General features: G+C 33.0%; 1 protein-coding gene and 1 pseudogene across 5 annotated transcripts in view; one reads left to right on the top strand and one right to left on the bottom strand.

The window, feature by feature from the left end:
• STXBP5 (syntaxin binding protein 5) overlaps positions 1-15,649 on the bottom strand; it is a 155,530-nt gene that overhangs the window by 47,975 nt on the left and 91,906 nt on the right. For all 5 annotated transcript variants that reach the window (XM_036222443.1, XM_036222456.1, XM_036222461.1 and 2 more), the window contains exons 12-18: positions 13,881-14,028; positions 13,577-13,644; positions 13,280-13,320; positions 12,216-12,436; positions 11,521-11,699; positions 8,015-8,140; positions 4,152-4,303 (exon numbers count right to left, since the gene is read on the bottom strand). In XM_036222443.1, coding sequence (XP_036078336.1) covers positions 4,152-4,303; positions 8,015-8,140; positions 11,521-11,699; positions 12,216-12,436; positions 13,280-13,320; positions 13,577-13,644; positions 13,881-14,028 — 935 coding nt within the window. The remainder of the gene's footprint in view (positions 1-4,151; positions 4,304-8,014; positions 8,141-11,520; positions 11,700-12,215; positions 12,437-13,279; positions 13,321-13,576; positions 13,645-13,880; positions 14,029-15,649) is intronic.
• Positions 4,544-5,004, top strand: LOC107510376 (annotated as a pseudogene).

The raw sequence follows: 15,649 nt of genomic DNA, 5'->3' as shown, positions 1-15,649 counted from the left end.
TGAAAGAATTTCATAGCATCTAATCTATCCTCTGCCAGATTCCCTTCAACAAATATTTCTAGCAATATAGTTATCTAGGCTTTGCCCAAATGTATCCCAACAACATTAGCCAGTTGATGATCACCCACATATACTAAGTGCTTGTTATGTGCCAAGTGCTGTTCTAAGTGCTTGACCACAGTCAAAAGGGTAGACAGAATTATCCTCATTTATAGAAGAAATTAAGGCACTAAATGTTTTAGGTACCTTATTTAGCAACAAACCTAATTACTTCTAGAGATAATCAACTTCATTTTCATTATCTGAGATACATAACTTTTCTTTCAAATGTTTAAATAGGAGGCTTAATTTACTATTAAAAAAGTTCAACAAAACACAACCATATCCTATTCAACATAATACATTCACTAACTGAGGCACACTACACCAAAGTTAATATCAGGCCACAAGTTGACCCAGTAGGTCATATGGTTTAATCCAGGGATTAGCAAATATTTTCTGTGAAGGTCCAGATTGCTTTTTGGAGCCGATCTGTTAAAACTACTCAGCTCTAATGTTGTAGCATCAAAGCCATAAATGAAACAGAAGCAGATGAGCATGGTGCTGGTCCAATAAAACTGATTTGAGAAAACAGGCAGTGAGCCAGATCTGGCCCACAGAAAGCAGTTTGCTGACTTCTGGTCTAACTGATCTTGCCATTCTCAAACTGAAGTAGGTATTTAGGTCAGTTCTACCTGTCTGAGTCATTAAAGTATCACAGACTTCTTCATCAAATACTGATTAACTTGAGAAAACATTATGCAACAGGCTACCATAAGCCATCAAGGTAGTTAAAATGTTAATTTTGGTACAACTTACTTTTAGTAAATTTCTGCTGACTTCTATTGATATCTGTTTTTAATATGCACACAAGAGGCATGAGCTACTTAGCAAATGAGTCGAGAATTTTTACTGATTTTTACTTCAAATTTACTGATTTAGAAAATATTTGACCTTCATCAAATTAGGGCTACCATTTACAAATTCTCTTCACAAATTGCCTCGATATATTTTTATTATTGTTTTGTCTGCCTTACTTACATAACATAGCTTAGACTTTAATTTCTCTTTATTATTCTTCATTCTTCTGAGAGAAAAATTATTCTTCTTAATGGAGAACTGAGAAACAAAATTACTTATCTACATTCTGCTTTTTAACGATCATTTCAAATCATTTGTAAAGTGGGATTCTAATGCTTTCTTAACTATATTTTCACTGTAAATATACATTTTGCTGTATTTCACATTTTTTAGAAACCAGACTTAACACAATACTTATTGATCTATGCAACATTTGTATCCAACTTTGATTGTACTGTTTATTTCTTAGTTTCTCTCCCTCCCTCCCTTCCTCCATCTCTCTCTCTCTCTCTCTCTCTCTCTCTCTCTCTCTCTCTCTCTCTCTCTCTCTCACACACACACACACACACACACACACACACACACAGAAATTTCCACTAGTACTACTGGACTCCATAGCTAGTTCTCTTTTTCTATCTTACTGAAAATACTGAAGACTTGAAAGTATTAGCAACTGAATAAACAAAAATTTCATTTTTAGAGCCTCCTCTCAATAATTTTGAAAATATCTTTCCTAAAGTCTAGATAGAGCTTTGTGCCTCTACTTAGCTTTTCCATAATTATCAACTTCCAAGACTAAGTAGTTGTTTTCATGTATTTATCATTTTCACATACTAATTAGATCTTATTTGGGGTTTAGAATTATATTCAGAATAAATATTTCCCTTTTGTGTCCTTCACTGAGTAAAAAATGGCTAGCAAAATAAGACATAGATTATCATGTTTCACTTTTGGTAGAATTTAGACTTTTTGCAGACATACAGGTAGTTAAAATACTTCACCACTACTTGTCCCCATGATAGTTTCATAATTTTTATTATGAAAACACTGTACATATTGTATTTTAATAAGCTATAAAATATTTAAACTTAAACATAATATTTTATCTTATAAAATATTTTACTTATAAAATATAAATGTTTTATATAATTATCTTATTCTTCATAAAAATCTATTAGCATCGATTGGTAGCAAAAAAGTCTCTCCATTCAAACTGATCTAGTAAAACAACACAACAACAATTTTATGAAATTTGAGCTACATTTGAAGAATATATTATGAAATATACATCTTAGCAAGAATATCATTTTTATATTATGTGATTAAAGAAGTTTAGTGCCAATTATTCTACATTTAATTTTATTTTAAAAATAAATAATTCTATTTTAGAATTAAGGCAAATAATTATTAAGATATTAAGGCATATTTTAAAATATCTTTTTAAAATTTAAAACATAATCCTAAATATTGTTAAAGTGACCATAGTAACAATAAGTAAATATCTTAAACCAATAAAGAAAAGCTCAGCTGCTTAGACACAGGAAAACTAACTGCAATACAAACTGAAACAAATAATCTAAATGAGGTTTATTAAAGAATAAAGAAGGATGCATTGAAATTTATGAAAAAATATTTTAAAAATTACATTGCACAATTGATCTTTATCCTTGGATAAATTTAGATATTTCAATTCTATCAAATTTATGTAAACTATGATGAGATATCAAGGAAAAGTAATTAATTTTAGTAATAGTAAAATTTTCACTACAGGTTTGTGATAAAATTATTAAAAGCATTTGTCTTCTTCCCAAAAAGTTCTTCTCTATCATGACAATGTTCTAACCTTCTAACACTAAATACTAGTTTCTCTGCTTTACAAAGTAACTGGATTGGAACACAAATATTTCCATAGCTGTCTGCATATACATATTATGAGATAAATTTAAGTAATGAGTATACGTTAGTATAGTGTTTTAATAAGCTCTTTTAAAAACAAATGAGAAAAAAAAACTGATTTTACAGACAGAAAACAAACATGTCATGACTTTATTGACATGAAATAAATAACTTACTTAAAAAAGAAGAACGGAGTTTTTTCACAGATTCAGAATATAAGCTAGAAAGGCCGCACATGCAAGAAGTCACAATCAGCATACCTTAGTGAAGCAATGAAAAGCAGAAAGAAAAAAAGGAGACAAAGGTACTAGAATGGTATGGCTGGGACAATTTTTGCTGAAGACAACACATGACAAAATGATCACACACGCAAAAATGGAAACAAAACTCAACCATCAAGCATAAGTGATAGTCAGCCCATCTTGCATGACATTTTTTTTCTTCTCTCGTGAACTGTGGTACAGGTAAAATGAGCCAATACCATCATGAGAGCAACTGAGAAGTGAACCTGAGAGATTTAAATTCTGAGGACTGAGTGGGGAAGTCAGACCAGAGCTTCCCAGTGCTGCACTGCTCATTAGCATTCCGCTACTGGGTTAAATCCGCCCACAATTGGGTTCCTTCAATCCCTGGTCCAGCAGGGCAAGTCCTGGGAAGACAGGAGCCTGCAGGCCAATTAATGCTGAAGGTCTAAATTTATATACCCCTATGTACCAGAGACCCAATGCTGTTTTCTGCATGTGCAATGAGGTTTAAAAAAAAAAGGTGAGGAGTACTGGTGTAGAAAGCTAACTATACTTGTGTTCTATGAGGTATTAGTATTAAAACATTTAAAATTAAGATTAATTACCTAGCAAACACAAAAGAATACTATAAAGAGAATTCTTAACGGGTCTGGGTTTGCACTGAATCAAGGCTGAAAACATTATTATTTTGCATAAATTTACTTTTGCATCTGTTTTTTCACATGAGAAAAGATTCCCTTGAATTAAATAACTGAAACAATGAATTGTTGGTCTCATAATACAAAATAATAAAAGGAGCAAAACTCTGAAATTAACTTTTGTTCTATAATAATGAGACAAATTTTCCTTTCATTATAATTTTAACTAAAGAAGTCTGACACTGTGGTTCTTTCTCAACATTAAATAAAATCCTAGAATATTAAAAACAAAAGCAAAATGTAATAATTACATAAAACAAAAAAAAGAGGCTCAAACTTTTTACTAGTTTTTGACAGTTTATAAATACAGACTAAGTCAGACAATCTATTCATTTAACTGAAGTACTTATATTCACAGAAGTAATTAACTCAGCATTTATACAAATCCTAAAACTCAGTATTCTTTTTTTACCTCCTGAAGGTTGTCGAGATTTACGAGGAGACCGGGGTTCTCTCCGATAAGGATCATTGGAGCCGTATAATTCAATAGTGCCCAGGTTGAGGAGTACTGCTTTCTGGAGGTAGTCAACCATCGCTATGCCATTACAATTGCCAAAAACTACCCTAGGAACAGGAAAAGAGCAAATATTTTAGCACAAATGAATGATTACAAGAAAACACAGTCTATAAAGCTAAAAAAAAAAGTATGATGGTCTTAGAGAAAATTTCCCTTTGAAACAATACTATCACAGACATAAAAATAGAGGTTAATAGGTCTTCTCATGGAACCATGTAGATCTTCTGCATACATTAATGGTTACAAATCAACGCCGTTAAAAAATTTGACGTGGGGGATCTGACAAGATGGCCAGGCTTCCCCTCAGGACTACCAAGGAAACCCAGGGCATGCTGGCAGAACCATTCCCCGGCATCAAAGCAGAACCAATGAGAGCAACATCCATTATTTTCATGTGGTCATTACTGGCCCACATGATCCTCCCCCTTTGAGGTAGGAATTTTTTAACTTGACCTATTCCTTCTCAAAAGAATATCTGACGGCAGCCCATAGAGTACTTTTCATGACAAAAATTTATCATCCTAATATAGACAGACTGAGAAGAATATGTTTAGATATTTTGAAAGATAAATGGTCCCCAGCACTGCAGATCTGAACAGTTCTGCTATTGATCCAGGCTTTGTTAAATGCTCCCAACCCAGATGACCCATTAGCAGATGATGCGGCAGAGCAGTGGAAGATCAACGAAGATCAAGCCATTGAAACAGCTAGAGCATGGACTAGGCTGTATGCCAAGAATAATATTTAAATCGATCTAATCATTAAGTGCGCATCACTTCTCCAGTTTTGCCAAGATGTCTTCTTTTTTTGTTTGCACTTAATAGATATAGTCTTAGAAACATTACAGCATAAAACCCCAGACACCTTCAATCCTTTGGTGATTAAATGCACATTAGCTAATCTATGTCTTGTCCTGATTTACTGCTGTAAAGCATGGGCAGGGGCTAGAGGTTGCAACGGCACTGTGGTTAAACGTTTAAAAGCAATAGTGCCTCTCTGCTTTTAGTCATTCCCTCAACATGGTTTAAATATAAAGCACTGTGAATGAAGGTAATTATCAGGGTTAGCTGCAGCGGTTTGTGTGTTTTACTTTATTTTATTATTTTTTTGAGGGGGAAGGTAGTTTTATTTTAATTTTATGTGCTCCTTTTCCCCTTTTTATGGTGATCTTAACTGCTTTGGTTAAAAGCAGCTAACCCATGCTTTAGATTGTGCTCTCTACCCAAGTCTAACTTTATTTAGACACTGTACATAGACCAGCTTAACTGTATAAATCAAAATGGGAACAATAAACAAACATCAGAGCCCTTACCAATAACACTGTGACTGCTGTCAAGTGTAGAATCCTGTCTTCAAAAAAAAGCTTGTGACCATTTTGCATGGCTTGTCTGGAAACTTCTGTAAGTTTTGTCTAAGTAAAATATTTTTTGTTATTCTACTTTACCTTCGTAGTTTATTTTACTCTGTTTATTTCATTTTCCCAATGTGACAATTGTATTTAAAAACTGAAACTGATAAAACATTCTGTTTTGGTCTTAACCATCTGACAAATTGAATGGCAAGAGGTGGATTTTGCTAGTTTCTTTTCACCAACTAATATTTGAGATATATCACTGGAATATTTTTAAGCTGGCACTGAGCATATGTAAAGCATCAGTAAAAACATTTTTTTTAACATCTAGAAATTTGAAATGAACGTGTGTTGTCTGATTAGCTAGAGGATCACTGGTGTCTTGCCATGTGTGAAAATTATTGTACATGAGAGTCATAGGAGAGCAGCAATATGACTGACCTTGTGTGTGACTTCCACATGTTGTGACACATTTGTGACAGGTATTTGGGTTATGACCTTTTTCTTAGCTCTTGTCTGAAAACCTCACATGTGACCACTGGAAACACCAGTCTGATAATCATCTGCGGTCTACTGCGGTGTTTATGAGCCTTCTTTACGACCTGATGAGCAACTGGCTTGCCTAAGTGTCATCAGAAAGGCTTCTTCGTTTGGGAGTACCAAGTCTTCGGTTACAGATTCTTTCACTCTTCTAGTATTGCTATGGGATCTCCTTTTATTCTTTAATTTGATATTTAGTGATTTTTTTCTGCATTGACAGAGTTCCTCCCCTCTACAAAACTGTCCTTTCCCACCTCTTTCCATATCTAATCTTGATTCTTATTATTAAGTCACCAATGTAGCCAGTTCTAAGTATGTAAATGTTAACCTGTGGGCTGGAACCCTTTTCTCATAGTTTCAAGGTAATGGATATTATAGTCCATCTGAATTTCCCTCACTCTTATTCTTGTAACTTCTGGAGTTTATTCCGAATATGGTATATTTACTGTGCTCCTATGTAAGACGACAGATTATCTATTAAAATTACATTTTCAACATTAAAAAAAATTGACACAGGAGTTGCAACTTGATCAGAAACATAAATCCCACGGTAGGCAGTGTGACGTTTTTCTTCTGACTTACGGGAATTCTGACCCCTCAGGGGAAGACAGAATCCCTGCCACTAGGGAAGCAGGAGACTGTATCTTTAGGAAGGTTTTGGTGATCAACTATGAATAAGGTAATTTTATTCCTTTGAGATCTCTTAAGCTAGGAGTTGAAAACTGAAATATATACAGGGGCTATATAAGTAAGTAAAACAGTAGATAAGAATGATGGTGAATTGCATGGTGTACTAATCAGCTAAAGAGGAAAAACTTCAACTTGGTTCCTGCTAACTAATGCCAAGCAGGAATGGAGACTCGGTTCAGACTTTCCCATTGACACTTGGAGTATGGTTTTTGACATCAAATAATCTTGACAACTAGTTCAAATTTTAAAAACACACAACAAGGGCTAAACAAAACACATCTGTGAGTCAACTGAGACCTGTGATGGTATTCCCTGTTTGGTTTCTTTATGATTTTGGATAGAATAATATGAAAAAGGAGAAGGTTTGTGTTCTTACATTGTGGGGCAGCAAATAAAAGACATGAAAGGACACTATCTCAGACGACAGCCAGTCTTAGCTGGCGCACAACTACAAGAGATATGAGTAGGTAGCAGTAGCTGTACGAGGGAAGACGAACGATGAATGAGTCTCTAGGGCTACTAGCATCAAGGAAAGAGACAGTGACCTACGCAGGATAAATAGCCCTGGAACATGTGGTTTCTCTTATACCACAGTGTTGATTTTAAGACAAACAAACAAATACTTTATATAAGTCTATCACATTATAACAAAAAGTATGTATAATTAACACGACATACTCGAAGGCATGAATTAATAAATACACCTGTAGTATAGGTGAATACTTTATTAAACAGTTAGTATGTCTTTATAATTTATACAAGTTAACTTTGGAAATAGAATGAACCAATTATGTAGCTATGGTTGACCAGTTATGGAATCAGCTTAGAACATAGTTTTCAGGGCTGATGTTGCTAGATCACCATTACACCAATTAATAATAGAAAATTATTCCTGGGACTATACCCAAGAGAGGATGTAGTGACTTTAAACCTTTATCTCAAATAATTCACTGGTCCACGAGTCATTCAACTTTTTATCAGGAAGCAGTATATGCATACGCATAGTAAATTATTCAGAACAGAATTATGTTCCAAATAAACACTGAATTTGGTCTGAAATTAATGTTATACAACAACTTCTTAGGTGATACTATAATAAAAGACCGTCCTATTTTTAAGTATAAAAAAATGTATAGAATGTTATGAAGAGACTGAGTAACACATCAATTATACTTACAACCCATAGGAAGAATTCACTGCCAGGCTGGTTATTTGTTGTGGTGGTTCTCCGCCCACCCATACCAACTGAATAACTAGTTCTGTCTGATAACCTGGAGACTGTTTAAGTGGTGAATTTTTAACTCTGCAATAAAGGAAAACATATTACCTTTTAACCTATTTTCGACATCTTATTAGCCTATATAGTTATAGAGTCATGCATAAATACTTATATGAAAAATAACATTTTATATAAAATTGAACTAGATATTTAAAAAACAGAACCCTGTCCTCTAGGAGCATTTAATCTAGTTGGAGAACAAACATGTACATAGTTTAAAAAAAAAAAAAAGAAAAGAAAAAATTACATCTAAAGTTCCACATGTAGGGGAGGGCCCCCAGGGGAAGGATGAAAGGGAGCAGTGGGCAGGAATTGGGGGGAGAGATGGGAGAGGGGCAGGGAAGGTTGGAGAGAAGAATGAGGAGAAGCAGCAACCCAGGAATAAAGAGGAAAAAAATTCGAGTTTTAAAAGTAGACTTAAGACTTAAAAATATGATTTAACTAAATGAAAACTGGCCAAAAACATAAAAATTAAAGAACAAATTAAAAAAGCAATATGAACAATTTATTTTTTGTGACACTTTTACTAAAAAAAAAGAAAAAAAATCTACTTTGAGGTGAGAACACAGCCTCTTCCTCCAATAACTGCTCTTATGAAACATATGCAAAGCTTGCTTACTTCACATCTTGAGCATTCTGCCCTGGAGTGACAATGTAGGAAAGCAGGACAGCAGAATGAACCTTTCTGAATTGCTTAGTTGGTTACTTCTAATGAAGAAGACCACAATACCTGACCTTTGCTGCAATACCGCTAGACTCACTCTTGGTAAGAAAAGGGTCAGTGTGTTGTGCCAATCTCAGAATAAATGTGAATCACTGAGGGTACCCTAGTATGAATTAAGTTACAGTCACTTATGCCTGTGCAAAGTCTGCAAGGCAATAATATGCTCAGAACTGCAGACTGAATGAGGCAGTTCTGACTGTTCTCAGGAAAATATACGCTATTTGGCTGCAGCTGTCCATCTCAAGAGATAGGAATAAAGGCTAAGCAGCATTTCAACAGAAACAGCCTCTGTTGACACAGCATAAGCAGGAGAATTAGGTGAGGGTCAGGGAAGTGTCCACGTCCCTCTGGCATATTTATTATGTACATTAGAATAGATTCTCAAGAGCAGGAATAGCCATTTGAAGACAATTTTAAAAGTGCTTATGTGGACACATTTAAGATTTAAGTGATGAAGGCACACAGAACTCAAAGAATTCTTATTTTACCCAGTATGAACAAAAAAAAGTTCTTGAACAAAAATAAGCCAGCCAAACCTGTGGCACAATCCTCGACTGGTAAAAAATTAAAAACGAGATGAAGAAATGACAGAATATGTAAAATTTAAAAATACAAAATGAGGAGTGTTATGTTATGTCTACAATGGTATATGCAACTTATCGTTTTAATGTTTTCGATATATATAAATCAATTTACTTTTTTTTTTTTAAATAAGGGGTTGAACCTTTATAAAAAGCTCCTTCATTTGTACAAATGTATTTTAAACATCCAGATAATGTTTGGAGGCTCTTCAGTTTCAAAATGACTGTCTGTTTGGACAAATACTCTGTAAAAGCACAGTTAAGATACTTAAATAAATATAAAATTTTCTTGGAAAAAGCAGTAAACCAAATAGCTACTTTAAAAATGCTTCTTCTTCTTCAAAAAAAGCAATTATGTACAAAGGAATTTTGTATAAATAAAAAAAGAATCTTGGTATCAGTTCTTATTTAAAATCTATTTAGTTCTATTTATTATTTTTAAAAATTAGTTTTGGGACTAATTTTAGCCCCCAAATCATGTGATATCAATAAATATATATTTTTACCTAAAGATTAATAAAAGGAAAAAAATTGTGATAAAAAAAAGTCACTAGTAAATACGATATGTGTATTCTAGACAAAAATCTCAAAAAACGTTACTAAGAAAACCTCAAAGAAAAATTGTATTTCAAATGTTTATAAAAATTAAAAAACTGGAGAAATACACATTAAAATCAGAAGAAAGGGCATTAATGGAAATATTACAAATTTAAAGTACGCTGAATAAGTAACAAAAGGGAAGAATACAGAATTTTATACTTCCAAGTCTCATTCTAGCAAAAAGGAGGTTTGTATATATGTATGAGAAAGAAGGCGGGGTGGGGTTGAGAGGGGAGGCAGGCAAGGGGAAGACAGGAAAGGGAAGAGGAGAAATTTGAGGTCTTTCTGAGAAATGCAGCTGCTTAACTTTGGTGCTAAAATCTTTAGATCAGATCAGTTTCTCACGTTCGGCACCACTGGCATTTGAACTAGGTCATTATTTGTGGTGGGGCATCACCCCTGGCCTCGAATGCACCCCATTCTCCCCGGTCTAACAACTAGTATCTTCCGACACTGCCAAATGTATCCTAAGGAGCAAAATCATCCCCATTTGACAACCACTGGCACAGAACACAAAATCTCAAATTTAAGTAAGCATATACAGAAGATTTTTTTAAATCTTTACATTTTAAATAATTCTGATATAAACTATCTGCCCTGTCCTCAGGGTGAATGTACTCGTGGCTACACAGACATTCTCCACAGCCATTGTTGAACTATTCGCCAACAGCAGGGATTCTAGCAGGTCTAGAGCAAAGCAGTGCAAAGCCGGTTTTTTTTAACAAATGCATATTGTCCTCTTATTACCCTCCCTACCGTGAGTCTACTCTACAGTCCAGCTCTTGCCCTCACCTCTTCTACTGAATTTCTTTGACATTTTCCACAACCACTTTTCGGTCATTACCCTGACTTCTCTGTAAGTGTAATACTTTTAATCACAGTCTTTATGGAATTCTTCAATGATTTTAACTCTTCCCTCGTTTTATTTTTTTGACATATTCAAGGCCCATGCTCGTTGAAAATCGACCCATGAAATAAAAATTGGACATAAAAAGAAAAACTTTATCCAATTTATTCCTGTATGAAAGCAAAACGTATTCAAATCTGGAAGAGTATAATAAAGGCATTTAAATAATAATACAAGAAAAATATAAGAAAATGACTACAAAACAAGTGAATATCTAAAATCTAAAAAAAAAAAAAAATTTTGGAATGGCAAAAAGCAGTCTAAACATATATTTCGTCCACATATAAATTCAGACTAAAAAACATCAATGGGTTCAGAAGACTGAGCTATAGATACAGAGGAAAGCTCCATGCTGGTCTACTCGTATGTTCAAAGATCAGATCTTAGGACTTTATGGGCAAAGTCATGAAATGCAGTCATATTCCTCTTGATGCTACAGAAAAATAAGTTGGATCAATCACAGCAAAACACAGAAAGAGATGTTCTTATGCCTTTTTACTCCACTATAGAAAACTGTTGCTGTAGCTTCACTAATGCTCACAATTTATCTAAAAGACAATTCCCAAAACATCTGTATCTTTTTACAACTTACTTTAAACAAGGGACATTATCGCGAAGCCCATCAGAGGAACTGCTACTGGTGGAGGGGTGAGACTGGGGAGGAATGGGCTGCGGATTGGCGCCCCCCACTGGTGTCGGCAAAGGTGGCGCCTGTTCACCCTCTGGGGTCTCCACGTCATTTATCTCATACAACAATCGAACTTCAAGCATCTGTCATAAAAGTAAGGCAGCTTAACTACACCAGTATCTACTGCTTATTTTATTACAGTTTCGACACATATACATATGGACACTTTGGTGGAAAAAAACATTTTTAAAGGTAAAAATTCAGCAAGATTTCTAAAGGTAAGGATTTAGCAAAGAAAAACGATGTTGCTTCTGACTCAGCTTTTTAAAAATGATGTGTACGTGTGTGAGTAGTCTCGCACACGCATTATAATTTTAGAATTTATGGCACTCCTATCGATACCAAATTAGAATACGCTCAGACTCATATTAGCTTTCTTCAAATAAAACTTACACAATGTATTTAAAGATTTAAATGTTCAGTAAGAAGATATGCATAAAAAGATGCTATTTTTACATTAAAAAAAATAGATGGCAATATAAATACTGAGGCGTTTTTTAAAAATTCTTTACAACACTGACTGCAAATAATCTTCTGAATAACATAAAAACTTTTAAATGTCAGACATCTGACATTGACAATAACGAATAGACTATTACCGGAATGACTTCTGTAATCACTTCTTGTTTGCTGAATCTGTAAATAATGACGTGAGCTGAAACTCCAGCTATGCACAGCATTCTACTTTCCGGACACCAGGAGATGATCTGAATGGCATACGGATCTTCATCTACGATGTCTGTGTTCGGCCTGTCATCTTTGTTTCTTGACTTTTCAAAAACTTTAGCTGTCTTTAGTTTATATAATACTTGTAGAGTTACTACAAAAAATACACGTTAGATAATTTAATACAAAATGAACAAACATAATACTTAGTCAAACTATGTAAGGAAATAGCCTATATTTATTTGAACCACATTTTATTCCTAGGTCTACATTTCTCTCTTATACTTTTAGATAATGCACTCACTGTACTCATTGACCAAAATAAAGTACATTCATTATATTTATTTTTTTAAAAATAATCACCATCATCATGAATTTATATAATCAAAAAGAGTAACAAACAGTTTTGTAAAAAAAAAGTATAAATTTAATAAAAATAAAGAACATATTTTGCTTTCTAAAATGATTTTTTAATCTTTTTCTCTACAAAAGTCACCAGGATGAAATATAAAACATCCCGATTTAACTGGATTCTGAATGCTTTCTATGTATGTTTTGCAAATATTTACCATTTAAAGAATTCTTTCCTTACTGTTATTAATCACTATATATACATATATAGTATAGTGGTTATATAATAGAAAAATATATATTTCAAAAAGACAACATAAATTTTGTGACTTAATTTTAGAATAAATTTTAGCATATGTTTGTATTCTACAAATTTGTTGATTTGAAACATATTCCCTCTTCTCCTCTCTGATTTAGGAAAAGAAGATTTAAAGAAATTTTGAAGGATTCGAGTACTTCTATTGAGAACTCTTCTTGATTTACTGAGTATCCTGAAGAATATCTTTAATCTATTAAAAATCCTAAACGCACACATTTGATAAATAGGTATTAAATGCATAGCCTCCAAATTTCAAATTAAATTTTGATACAGGTTGTATAAAAGCAATGATTCTATAACATAGCAAATAATATCCAAAATACTTACTTGCAGAAGCATCCCAGAACTTAACTGACCCATCAGCATGCCTGTGAAAAGCAAATGAGTTAAGAACGTGATAAAAAAAATTTACATTTTTTCCCTTATTTGAAGTATAAAGCTATTTAAAAAGGTAGTCACCAAAACGAGGAAAAAGATAAAATTTAGAATAAACTGGCATGTTCTAGGCAATAACTTATTTCTTATTATATTGACATAAAGGAAAGCATTATCTGCTTTATGTTCATGTAGTCTTAATTATTAGCTATTATTGACTTGATTTATTTGGTAGAAACTTCTACTTACCCTGTAATAATTATTTCTGGGTAACTCTGAGCACCCAAGCCCCAATTACCTCCATTGATGGGCCATTCCTGTAAGAAGAGATTACTATATAAAGCAACTTCCAAGCATGCCACACATCTTCGCATACATAACAACAGTAAACAAGTTGATTAGCAAAACTTTTAAAAGATATTTTGCTTCCAAAAAGAATTTTCTATATATTTTCTCTAGAAAAGGTATCGATATTATCAAACATTCCAAGGTGATGAATATCAAATACTAATGTATTGATGTAACATTAAATATGAAAACTCATCTTCAATACCTTTTTGCTGTAGCCTTGACGTTTCTGTCTAGCTCCAACAGAATAAAGTGCAGGAATAAGGTCCACAGGACAATCAGCAAAATATTCGCAACATGTAACAGGGGATTCATGTATACTCAAAGGGTAGGGATTTTCAAATATAGGATATCTTTAAAAACAGGAAAAGAAAAATATTTATTACTTTAACAAATTATTACCTATGATTAATACATGAATAAAATCGTCTTAAAATATTTATAGCTTTGAAAAGAAAAAAGTTTTCAAGCTTGATTACTTTCAAGTTAACACCTTTTGAAGATTCATGTAACATACTATCTAAATTCATATCTTAACTCTTAGGACAGTATGCTCTTCTCTACGAAATTTTAGAAATTACATACCTTCCACCACAGAGATTCAACAGATTTAATTTATGCAAATATGTAAAAAAAGACAACTTTTATAATGACAATTGCACAATTAGAATAGTAAACAGAAAAGCTGCAGTTGGAACTACATACCATGTTCTACATGAGACAAATGCTTTATATATATTTATCTAATATATTTTCCTGCATTAAACTTATAATACAGGCATTTTACTGAAGAACAAAGACTTAGAGTAATGTGCTAAAGGCATGCCAACTAAAATAAGGAGAATTAAAACTGTGTTCTTAACCATTATGCTATAATGTTCTCAATGAACAGATACCTAATCCTTGTATCAGTTGAGCTAGTACAAATTTTCAATTCTTTTTTTCTCCATCAGTGCAATGCCTAGTGCAATATTGAATCTAGAAATGCTCTGTTTTAGTATTAATGTAAATAAAACTCCATGGTAAATATTTTCTAGATATGAAATTATTTAAATAAAGCAAAAAATGCTTTTGAAAATCATAAAATTAATTAAAATCCTAATGAAATATACAATGATATTTCTTTTCTGGTTCTAAAGTGTTTGGAATTGAGAATGGTTACTTTCAAATATCTGGAGAACCAGAAACTAGCTTTAAAAAGTCTAAAAAGTTCAGAATGGTTAATCTGCAAAAATTAGATGTATTGATCATCGCACTATTGATAATAATTAAAAAGAGGAGAAAATATTCAGAGAAGTCCTTTCTACACTTCAAAATGACCCAACTGTCATCCCTCCTCAACCACACATAAAAAAATAGATGACAAAACAAAAACAAAGACATGCATTTAAAATAGCAACTTTTTTCTCTTTATAAGCAGTTTATATCCCTTAGCTCAATTATTCTACTAGCATTACACATTTAACTGATACATTTGCTAAATAAAATGCCTAGTCACAGGTTACTTACACAGTATTTTCTTTAACTTAAATATATCTTAGTACAAAACATATGTGAAAAGACTCACTATTTGAAAACTTACCTAGGTAAAAAATATATAATTGCATTAAGAATAAATTATTCTATGACTGTTATTTAGAAATAACATTTCAAAATTCTTCGTTCCACAATGGTATTATTATTTTCAAACAAAACAAAGCAAAACAAAACCAATTGATTATTACAAGTAGCACATACTAAGTTGATATGAATTTAAAAATGCCTTGAAATAAGGGAAATAATACTGTTCTCTTTTACTTTGTGGTTTCCCAATTTCAGTACGATGCACATTTTGGATCAGATAATTATTGTGGGCAATTGGCCTGTGGCACTGTGGATGTTTAGCAGCATCCCTGTTCGCAGCCACTAGATGGCAGTAGCATTGTCTCCTCTCATAAGTGCAGAGACAAAGCCAAATATCTCCTGAAGGATGAT

Source organism: Rousettus aegyptiacus, unplaced genomic scaffold, assembly GCF_014176215.1.
Source record: "Rousettus aegyptiacus isolate mRouAeg1 unplaced genomic scaffold, mRouAeg1.p scaffold_m13_p_1, whole genome shotgun sequence".
NCBI lineage: Eukaryota > Metazoa > Chordata > Mammalia > Chiroptera > Pteropodidae > Rousettus > Rousettus aegyptiacus.
This window is presented reverse-complemented; position numbering and strand designations above follow the sequence as displayed.